This window comes from Rhea americana, unplaced genomic scaffold, assembly GCF_003343005.1.
Source record: "Rhea americana isolate MKP2758 unplaced genomic scaffold, rheAme1 scaffold_73, whole genome shotgun sequence".
In the NCBI taxonomy this organism is placed as follows: domain Eukaryota; kingdom Metazoa; phylum Chordata; class Aves; order Rheiformes; family Rheidae; genus Rhea; species Rhea americana.
In genome coordinates this window covers 261,176-272,760 of record NW_028186901.1, presented here as the reverse complement: position 1 = coordinate 272,760, position 11,585 = coordinate 261,176, and the positions used below count along the sequence as shown (strand labels likewise).

Genomic DNA, 11,585 nt, shown 5'->3' with positions numbered 1-11,585 from the left:
CCTGCTCCAGCAGAATTATACAAGGAATTGTGAGAGCCTGTAGTTTACAAATTTTTCAATGCTTGCTGAATATTCAGATGAAAAAGCCAAAAAATGAAGTTTCTATTTCAGAATGTCAGTTCCCTTGCTTTTCTTTGTTCCCTGCCAGAGGAGATGTTAGTGTGTCAAATTAGCAAATGGAAACAAATCTAAACCTGTGGTTCATTACTATAGTATCTCTCTCTTACCAAAGAATATTCCTGATCAACATTTCTTTAACTTGTTCCTGGCATTGGCAAGTTGTTCCCTGTGTATTCACTGACATGATCCCCTGATTAATACTTATTTCATGCCTAACTACCAGATCTTGTATTTTGGTGGCTATAGACTTATAAGTATCTGGAGTCTTGCAGTTCTGCTTTGCTTTTCTCTGGAGTGTGGTGGGAGTTTTTTTTTTTGGATAAGTTTGTACACAGTGAATTTGAAAAATTTCTTTGGATCATAGATAAGTCTAGCCCTATCCAGGTCTTCACACTGTCTCAGAGATATAGTTCGCCTGGTTCAGCAGAATTGTTTTATTAAAAACTTGTCTCTCATTTTTCCATGTGCAGGTAGTGTCATTACACGTGCCAGTGTCCATTCAGTTACCTTTTGACTGTCAGTGCATGTGGTCCAACTAAGCTTTCCTTTCAGGYCCTTTCTTTCGGATACGTGGCTGTCACATCCTAGAAGTCTCCACATCTGGCTGTCTTTTCTCGTTTTCACTTTCCAGGACAGGCTGATTGTGAAAATCAATAAAGAGTTTGTAGATTAAAACACCAAAAAGACTTCCCAGTGTTGGAGCTACAAGTGGGATCCACCACCAGCCATGTCCAGCTCTAAAAGGAAACACAGAACAGGCTTCTGGTGAGCCAGACTGAAATCACTGCCCTACTGTTGCACAGCATGAAGTGAGGTGAGCTAAAACTGCTGGGGCAAAAGTGAGCTATGTAAGCAAAGTGCCTTCCCACATACATACTGACACTTCCAGCAGCAGCTCCCAGAGATCGTGGTTTCCCATTCATCTTATGCCAAATCCACAGGCCCATGGCAAATCTCCTGGGTACTCTACCATATTTGAAATGAAGGACAACTAAATCATAGAATCATAAAATCAGTAAGGTTGGAAGGGACCTCTGGAGATCATCTAGTCCAACCCCCCCGCTCAAATCTCTCCCTTGTGCTCTTTATTAATGTGGGGTACAATTCTATGCTAAAACAAAGTCATTTTTCCTTGCAGGAAATAACTGTTCTAATGAGAGTTTCTCAAGGGCCGTATTTTTTGCTGCCAAAGAGCTGGCTACCTTAGGGTCAGGGACTGTAGGGCTTAAAACAAAATCTGCTCAGTCAAATAAAGGATTTTTATGGTTTTTCTTGGGCTTCATATCAAAGCATATTAAATCTATGGGCTTTCCACATCTTTGTATGTAGGAGGTAGATAGCTTCCACTACTGACAGACATAGAAAGCATAAGCAATGTGTGCAAAGTATCATGGAGAGTAGGGAAGTTAACCCAGAGCTGCTTCCYAGAATGGTGGTTTAACCACAGGACTCATCCTCCTACCAGGAATTACACATTGCAGGATGCCTTACACAGATTAACATTCATCTTTCATTTTGCTCTACTACTCACAGCATCACTCCATAGCCACACAAGCACATAGCTGTAGTGCTAGCAAAATGCAGTTTGGTTTTCAATTATTTCATCTTCGTCTGCTACTTTAGAGAAAGCCAAGTAACTAACCTGACACAATTGGCTTAAACAAATTCTGCATCCATCAGTCTAATTGCTGGTGGAAGAGTCATTCTCCCTATTTGTCTAGGAAACTAGCTCTGCACTATCTGCAGGTTTCCTATTCTCCTTAAGAAATAGTCTATGTAATCCTGGTGAATGTGATTGCCAGACAGAGACACACCATTCCCCCTTCTCCATTTCCAATAACATCTGCATTTCCTTTACCCAACTTTATAGAGAAGTCAAGCTCTCAATGATATTTTCTTCAAGTTTTGTGAAAGTGGCAGCCGGCACAGGAGAGAGACTCTACTAGTGCCCTCACCCTGGGAAAAACTGTATCATAAGACCCCATCCTATAATACTAGAAGGTAGGGTTTCATCTCCAGATTCAGATACATAAATTTATGAGAGCCATTTAGCAATCCAGCTGTAACTACTTCCTTTCAGGTCATCTGAATAATTTTCTGGCTCTCTACTCACCGCAGTAACTAGCTAGATCTCTACTCACAAGTTGACTTCTATGTTGCAAGTACCTAAATTTCGGTATCTGAATGTGGAGCTAAATCTCATGATGGAGATTTAGTGTACTCCAGAATTTGGTGTACTCCAGATTATGTGTATGCCACACACAGGGCTCCCATGTGTACAACCCTCACTTGAAAGGGAGAGTCCACATTGCAGGCATAGTGTCATTTAGTTGAAAAAAAAATTTTGCTTAATCACAAGACCTGCTGCCAATCAGACTCGAATTCCAATTGTACACAGATTTCATGACTGTTTTATGTTGGGTTTATCTGCTCTTTTGTGAGCAAGGCAGTATAAAATCCAAACAGGTAACTCACGTGAAGACGTCCATTCCCCAGCCGGCAATGGCAGTGAAGACCCTTGGAGGCAGGTCCCGGGAGGGGTTTATGGAGTAGCCTGTGTTCATCCCCATTGCTAGGCCAATGCCTAGGACCAGGATACCCGTGAGCAGGGCCTGTGTGCCCTTCAGGGCTCCGTTATTTTTCTCATCGTGGATGACTAGAATGCCCAAGAACAGCATCATCGTCGCTATAAACTGCAGGAGCAGGAAAGGAAAAGCAGATCAGTAGAGAGAATGGCAAAGGCAGAAGGATCATGCTCAACAGAGAGGAAGTGAATTCCCAGTCCAGAAGAGCAGGTGGGATTCAAGTTCTGGTCAAGTCAGAGAGGACCCCAATGTTATTGAATTGCTTGCAAAGATGACAGGAAGAGCAGAAACCTGTAGCTCTTGGCAACACTTTGTCATTTGCATTTTTTTGCAGCAAGGACACTGCACACTCCATAGGAGGCTGAGCAATCAGGCGACCATCTGGAGGTTCTCCAGCGCTCACCATGCTCCCCATCACGACCAGGCACAGCTTCATCGGCTCAGAAACAAAAGCATGGATTTCCTCAGGCCTGAATTAAATGTGAATGGGTCTTCTCATGTAGCACTGCTATGGGACACACTCGGGAATAACTCCAAGTCCTCTAAGGCATCCCCAAAGGAGTAAGTTTTCAGTAACAGAGTAATATCTGGATGAATCCTGCCACAGCTTGGCTTCAAATTTCCCATTGCCTGGGCTGAGTACAAGGGGAAGTGCTTGTAGGGTACTCTGAGCTGAGAAGCAGCCTGGAAGTTTTATCCTTCAGGCTTGACAGTTCTCCTGAAACAAGCATGGGGCTGGAAGGAGAAGGTAGGCCTTGGCTTGAGATACTATTTGCAATGACTTAATCCAGAGCATGTAGAAAAGGGGGAAATTTAGCAAATGCAGATTGTCAGTAGCAGGGCCTATCAAGGTAGCTGGAGGAACCAAATCCCTCAGTCTCCCACATYGTCTCAAGGGACCATGCAGACGAGGTCTTATGCTTGGAACTTTCCTCCTATTAATGCTCTCTTGAGCACAGTTCATATCAGCACTGTTACCTGTGCTGGCCACATTGTGGGATATAATCCTGACAGAGTCCTCCTCTGACCCAGGCTACTCACCCAGCCTGAGCACATGATTTCTGTGCTCTTGCTCCCCAACTTAGCCACCAAGCTGCCTTGAACCCTATATGCAGCCAGACACTTGTCAGGACAGTGGGCTCCTTGAAGCAAGGGTTGTGCTTGGGTGTGCACACGTAGCACTGTGAGGCCTCTGTACCAGACCTGCAATAGTACCTATTGCCATCCATCTTCTCCTAGCACACCATGGCTGTCCCGACTGACCTCTGTGAAGAAGCCCCCCATCAAGGACATATAGGGAGCAGGATAAGTGGAGAAGATCCCTGCTGTGGCAGTTGGTCCCGTCACTGTAAAGTTCCCCTTGGTATAGTCATACAGTGCATCTAGGAGAAAGGGAGTTAGCGGTGTTAGCACAGCAGCTAGCACAGAGTTCATCACACGTGGCATGGACAGATATCTACGCACTGCAGCCAGTACAGACACAACAGGAAAAGAGGCAAAAGGAGACATGACCAGAGTGACACACCCCTTCCAGARCATGGTCTCACTGATTCATCACCAGTAGACTTTGGTCTCCAGTTGCTTCCTTAATCTGCCAGCTCACTATTCCTTCTCTGGGAGCCTGGCGGGGACTGAATGCTCATACTGCACTGAGACGCTTCCTTCCCTCTACCCCTCAGAGACTTGGACATGCTGTAGCCAATGGCATGCGAGTCCTCTGCTCACAAGTCACAAAAATGATTGACTGCTGTCCTGTTTTCCACAGTCCAGCTGAGTCACTCACACAGCTCCAGCTGCACTTGGTGCTTGGTAGGCCATCTAACTTGAGTCCTTGCACTTTCTGATGCAGGTGTCACCATGAGAACCCCAACCACAGCGACTGAAACAAAACATTTGCCAAAAGGCAGGTTTTGGTAGTGGGAATGCCCTGGGCCTTTCATTGGCCTGGAGCTACAGTGATCTGTCTCATTAACAAAGAGCTCACCTTCCTCACCCAGACATGCTGGATACGGTAAAGGGAAACATTTTGATGAACTGTGAGCTAAGACTGACATGGTGTCCACAGCATTGCATCGTTCCCCCCTCCCCCCCAGCCACCACCACCACCAGGATAAAGAAGCAACCATACCATAGTAGATGCCAAAAACCGTAGCTGCTGCCAGAAAGGAGCCCAGGAACTGGCCGAGCAGATAAACTGGGAGCTTTTTCCAGGGGAGGTTCCCCAAAAGGCAGTGTGTGAGGGTAATGGAGGCATTCAGATGAGCTCCTGYAAAATTGCAACAAGAGAGTTGTATCTGCTCTGATGGACCTGTTCTGGAGCATGCCCCCTCATATCACAGCTAATGACCCAGACTTTGCTCCAGAATACCAAGCACAAGGGTCCCCTAGCCATGGTGGCAGGGTCTCCCTCCTGCACAATGCTGACCCATTTTCTCTGGAGAGAGGGATGCATCTAGCCAGCTTGGTCCTCCATTGATTTGCATCTCAGATTGTCGTTTACACTTGCAGCCTGGAACTTCTACCTTGACAAAGGCATGTAAGAGTGTATGAGCTCACAGCTCATGGGCTGCTGTGGGCCCAGACATAAGCAGATTGAGAACTCCTGCCTGCCTCTGAAGCAGCTTTTAGCTCTAATTTACTGAGCAGGGTGTGGATCCCCCTCTGTGTTTTCCCTGAGACCTGTTAAATATTTGACCATCACTTTGTTGAGCAAGTCACAGTGGTGGCATCTCCTCTAGCTGGGCTACTGCTGGATGGATGAAGGCAATATTCCTACATGATGCAGGCCGTAGAGCACCTAGCTTTAGTCCTCTATGAGTGCAGTATCCTCTGCTTAGCTCACTATAGACCACAGGATGTTCCCAGAAAACAGGTCATCTCACTTGTTAGAGACAGCTCTGATGTATGGAATAAGTCTCCCTCTACATCGACTTCTCTCCATTTAGTTTAAAGAGAGCCCAGATCTTATACCCATCACCCATCTTTAAAATGGTTACATATATTGGTTACAAATTGCATCCCAAACAAGGGAAAAACCTCTGAAACATCCGATAGGCAAGGAGGGTCTGATCATGGCAGAGCTGAGTGCCCCAAGCTGATGGCAGCTGCAGGCTCTTTGTGCATCTGTGAGCAAGGCACTAGAGACTGGAGTAACAAACTGTGAAATCAATCAGAGGCCTGCATATGCTCATGTTTGTTAAGCAAAACTCTGTATAGGGCTATCAGCAGCAGATCAGCTTAGGTCTTGGATATCACTGCCTTGAGAAGGGATTAGAAGGACAGCTGTTCCTGCCCAGACCATTGTTATACCTGCTGGTCAGGAGCAGACATGGTCTTCCCCTTRCAAAGCTCATAATCTTGGACTGCATTTCATTAAACTTTTTAGCACCTAGTTCTCATACAGCACAAGAATGGTTTTCCCTATTTTGAGGGAACATTTTCTGTGGAGGTAGATATCACCATGGTGCTCTTAAAGAAAAACTAAGTGGATCCAGGTTCTATTCTGGCTTTTGCTACATAATTCTTGTGCCCTCAGCACAAATCACTTCTATCCTCAAGGCATAATCTCCACTGTCTACTAAGTGTAAACTCTGGACATCAGTAAATATTCCAATCTCAACGACCTTCTCCTCCTTCAGACTCAAAAAGGAGTAAGATCCAGATACATATCATTTCCTCAAAGGGCAAGACAGAGGGAGGTGAAAGTGCATGTACTGCCTGCTGCAATCCCACAATCACATCTGAAATTGGGGGAAAAAAMCTTTTTTTTCCAATCTTCTTATTCCTTGTCGGCATGAACCAGACATTTCAGTGATCATAAGAAGCATCTTGTGATACACATGAAGCCAAATCACAGTGCCAGAGAGCCCTAACACTGGTTCCAGAACCAGCCATTTGTTGGCTGAGTTGAGACCTTATCTCAAATGTCATCATGGACTGTGGGGACCCTCTTTGCTCAGCTTGCTTTCCCCAGGGTGAATCCACYAGTTCCAAACGGACAAAGAGACTAAGAGCTGACTGTTCATATGGAACAATTTTCTTTTCAAAGCCGTCTGCAGATTTGGGCATCTCTCTTCTCCCACAGCTCGAGAGCAAAGACTTGCTTTAATTTTCTGCCTACTAGAGCTCTTAYGTCTTCACTTGGGGCAAATGAATGCAGAAATTGCCCAAGATAAGAGGTAATGGTCTGTCRTGTGAGAGATACCATCCGACAGGTCTGAAACACCATCCGATCTGAGTGCAGGGTGTGCTTGTGTGTGGCTATGTGCACATGGGTGTGGATGATAAGGAGAAAATTTTTCATACTATTCCCTGTTGCAACATCAGCAGCAAGTTCTCCTTTGCAATAATTATTTACTTCCCTATGGGTCATACTGGCAGCATGTTTTCCAAACTTCTTATCTCCTTGGGCCATGCTCTGATGGCATATTTCAAGTGTCTAATGTGGGCACTGCTGAAATCTTTCTCTGATGACTGTGTGAGAACACGACAYGGTTAAATCTCTACCACTGTTTTTGCCCCAACTTGCCTCTGGTGAGTCTTTACAGGTGAGCAAGGAGTCCCCCAGTCTAACCACTGTACCTTCTGCACCACTTTGTCAGGACCCTGGGTGCATTGACAGGCTCTAATTACCTCTAATGAGCAATCTGGAACAATCTTTCTCTGTAATCCTCCTCTGCAACCTCTTTCCCCAACACTACTACATGTGTTTGGCTGTTGTGTTCAATGTCTGCTCTGTTATAGTAGGGTTGTATAACCTGGGTCAGATGACTCTGAACACAAGTTATGAGCAAGAGCTGTGAAAAGCTTCAGCTGGGGCATCTACCCATGCATCCTCTGGCTTAGCTCAGGACATGCATTTAAGATCAGCCTCTCAGCACACTGTATGTATGCTGTACCTGCTTTATACGTTGTTGATCCTGACCTTGTCTTGCCATCTCGACCCCTCGGCTTGACCTGAAACCTGCATCACCTCTTCAGACTTGTCTGGTGATCACTGGATCACAAGGCTGACCCTGGACATGCTCTGCTGTTCTTGTTTGGGCATGGTGGAACTGCACTTCTTGTTAGTGAGGCCACTGCCTCTGTTTGCTATAGCACCACCCACAGCTTCACAGTCCAGTCTTCCTGCCCTTGACATATGGCCTTTGCAGGACATAAAGATGTTCTGTGCTCAGGTGTCCTACTCACCAGAGATTCCTCCAGCTGCATGGATCCCCAAGGTGACACCAATGCCAAATCCTAAATTGATGCTCAGATATTGCCCAAATTCTCCTCTTCCTAAAGTCACCTGAGCAGCAGAAGACAAGCCAATGAGCTAGTGAATGGGAAAAGAAAGAAAGCAATGTTAAAAGTAGTATTACTGCTGTGGTGGACTGGACTTCCTTGGCACTTTTTCAGTAATAGTAACAAATTTCCAAAGGCTCTCACAAGTGGGAAGAGTCTAAGGTACCCATGGCCAGGAGAGCAAACAAGAATGAAGCCTTTCTGTAAAAACTGAGCAGGTACCTAGGTATTCCTTTCTGGTGCCTATCACACCAAAGCAGATGCTTTGGTGTGGGTTCAGCGCGGGGTGCACAAACCAAAGCTGCCCACAGAGAGGTTTGAGGTTCAAAAGGGATAATTCCCATTTTTGGTGAGGGCTTCTATGCATGAAATCAGGGATGTGAATCCAGAGAGAGTCACCACCCAGAGAGATTAGCCCAAGTCAGATGGAATGAGGGCTGGGCAGATTCTTATTTTCTTTCTTTCCTTTCTTTCTTTCATTTCTTTTTTATTTTATTGCCTAAAAAATGTAGTTTGACCAAGACAAAGTTATTTGCCAAGCTTGGCCTTAATTTTGGTAACTTATTCTGGCCAAGAACGATGAAGGAAATTCTGGTTTGACTTTTCCTTTCAATGCATATTTTTACAAGTTGAAAATGGCCACGATTCAATATTTTTTTAGTGACCGAAAGACAACTAAGAAAAAAATAAAAAGAAATTTTAATATGCCTCTGACCACATTAAAAGAGTGAAGTATATTTACTTTCAGGACAGAGCAATTTCTTAAATATATATTTTCCTGCTGGAATAAAATATTTACATTTCTTTTTAATGTGGTCAGAGACTGGAAAAATCATTTATTTTCACAGCTCTTACATGGAAATCTACAGAAAGACAAAGCCTCTTCTGAGGTCTCTGCCTCTCAAATCACTTAGGAGTTTAGAGTATCCCATACCTTAAACTATATCAGTGTTTATCCAGCRAGAACAAGGACCAGGTAACATGCCCCTGCAAGAAGTCAGTTATGTTCTGTAGCACCTCTATTTCTACTTCGAGCTACCCTGTTTTGACTCAGATTTTTACTTGCTACTGTGMCTGGATCCAGTCTTTATCTCATGTGTCTGCTCTTCCTCTTCCCCTTCAGACATCACCAAAATCCCATGTTCCCGAGTCRCTGTTCTCACCTCTCATACACGCAGACCACACTGCATGCTCCACGCAAAGTAACAGCCTGCAGCGTGGGCCCGTTTCCCATTTTGCCTCAGCAAAAGCACCCCAAAGCAATATGTGGGATGTCCCCTAGAAAAAAAAAATCTTTCCCTGTTTATTTCTGAGCCTTTCCAAAGACAGGTCCAAGAGAATCAAATGCGTAAAGAAAGGACACAAGTTTTGCAGGAATGCATGTACGTGCAGAGGGAGAGGAGAAGACAGGAAATTGCTATTAAAGTGGAACTGAAACTTTTTTATCCTGAAAAAGGTAAGGGACAGGCTGAAAAAGCTATTTTACAGCACAGATCCAAACCTCTGGTCATTTTTTCTATTCTCGTGATCCCAAACTAACCTTTGTTTTTTCTACCTACCCAGTCCCAGTGCCATTTACTCCTACTGCCTGGTTCCCTCCTTAATGAACATTGCCTGCTTATTGAAACAAGAGCCCCTATCCTCGCTGGGTGCTGTTGTCTAAATGACAGACAACCAGGAGTCCCAGAGATCAGAGGGGATGTTCTCGGATACAGCAATGGGCAGGGGGCTGCCAGAGAGGCTATTTTTGGATGGTTGTTGTAATCTGCCAACAACATTTGATGGAGCTGTTTAGTGTGCAGTGTCCCTCCTCCTGCTCTATCATCTCACAGAACTCGAGGAGGCAATAGGCAATATGAGTTGCCAACTCCAAAATCTCCCCTGAACTGTCAGAGTCCTGGGCGCAAAGACAAGAATTATTCAGGATCCTCCTCATGCTGTCAACTCTGTCAAGACTCCCYTAAAGTTACTCTTTGTCATTTAGGAAGTTTTGCCACCAGAAACAAAGGTGATGGAAAAATATCTGCTTAGGACCTGCTGAGGAGTCACATATGTCTGTACTCTGATTTCCAGTGTGTGTAGAATGACCTGTGCAGTAGGAATAGATTTCAAGGGACTAAACACAAGATGATGCAATAAAATGCAAGTATCCTTTGCACATGCAAATTCTTAATAAAAAGCATCTATACCTGTGCAGACTGCTATATCTAAAGGTTCCCATGCTTATGGAAATCTTCAAGTATGAATTATTTGGATAATCCCCAGCTCTTCTATGGCAGCCTCTCTCTATTTCTGAAGTACCTTGCTCTGTCTAGAATTGCTTACAGACTAAGTCCAAACATAATAAATTAGCACAGACACTTGCTGGAYCTTTTCAGAGAGCAGATCTCATTTGGTTATGTTGGGGCAATGGCAAGGCCATTACCCCAACCAGCAGGGAGCTGCACTAGCACCAGGGATCAATTCTGACTGCAAAGCAATGGCCCCTGTCTTCCTTGCTCTTTCCCTCAAACACCTCTGAGGCAGCCTGAAAGCTTGAAACCACTTCACTTCACGTGCAAGAGATCTCTCAGGCAACAGGGGAGGGTTTTTTATGATTTGGGATRAACACTGTTCATTTGCCAGCATAAGACAACTGAAGGCAAACCCCTGGCATGCTTTACACCTGGTAATTACATTCCCTAATGGTGGATTGTGGCTCCAGAGAGTTTCACAAGCATTAATTACCCAGGCAACACCACCAGGAAGATGAATGAATGTTGTTTTCATTTCAGAGAGTCTATCAGTGGCAGAGGAGTTGAGGATCTGCCCACTGCTCCCCTGAACCCTGCACAGGCTCTCAGGCAGGCGTCAATGGCAGCTGCTCAGCCCACACAGTCCCCTTTGGCACCACGAAGAGAAAAGCACCAATTCACTGACTATAAGTTTAAGGGAGTTTGTCACAAGTGTTGTGTTGCCCTACCTGACCAGATACTGCTGTTTGGTTTCATTCAGAGTCTCATGTTTGTTTTTTCCTAGAAGAGAACAGAAACAGTCTGTTCATCCCAACCTACTTCACCTTCTCTCAGTGCCCCACCTACCACTGGCATTGCCTTTTTCCAACTGAAAGTTTTCAACAGATTGTCTACCCTAATTCCAAGCTGACATGTGACCAGAGGAGAGAGTTAAGTGGTAATAACCAGGTGGTGAGCAATCCTGAGGATATGGCAGGAAATCACTGAACTTACAACCWGCTGCTGCAACACCCCCCCCCCCATACACACGTATGCATGCATAGACATACACATCTGGGACACTTCCTCCTTACCATCAGGATGAACATCCCCAGTGCTTCTGCCAGCAGCTCCCTGATGGTCCTGTTACGAACTGTGAGTGCCTTCTGAATTTTCTCCATCATTCTGCTCTCCGGCTCCAGCGTGCAGCTGTGGGAGCTCCTGTTATGAGAGCAGACTTCATTGCACTGAGCTAAGTTACCCTTTGAAACTTGGCAACCTCCTTTCACCCTCAGACACCTTCACTCATTTGGTTAACGATGAACAAGCCAATAAAGYAGCAGCCGGCTTTAAAGTCTCTCTCTCCTGTCATCCACTTAAA

The 11,585-nt window shown here is 45.1% G+C and overlaps 1 protein-coding gene across 1 annotated transcript; it reads right to left on the bottom strand.

The window, feature by feature from the left end:
• Positions 1-697: 697 nt before the first annotated feature.
• On the bottom strand, positions 698-11,328 carry LOC146586029 (aquaporin-7-like). The gene is made up of 6 exons (XM_085321928.1): positions 11,299-11,328; positions 7,896-8,022; positions 4,834-4,971; positions 3,969-4,087; positions 2,596-2,813; positions 698-857 (listed from the first exon to the last, which is right to left on the bottom strand). The coding sequence occupies exons 1-6, from the start codon at positions 11,311-11,313 to the stop codon at positions 698-700; spliced, it is 777 nt and encodes a 258-aa protein (XP_085178054.1). The 5' UTR covers positions 11,314-11,328.
• Positions 11,329-11,585: the final 257 nt, after the last annotated feature.

Coding starts and splice junctions, on each gene's coding strand:
- LOC146586029 (XM_085321928.1), bottom strand. Junction 2,814..3,968: donor TGGGGGGCTTCTTCACAGAG/GTCAGTCGGGAC, acceptor CTGCTCCTGCAG/TTTATAGCGACGATGATGCT. Junction 858..2,595: donor TGGGGAATGGACGTCTTCAC/GTGAGTTACCTG, acceptor GTTTCCTTTTAG/AGCTGGACATGGCTGGTGGT.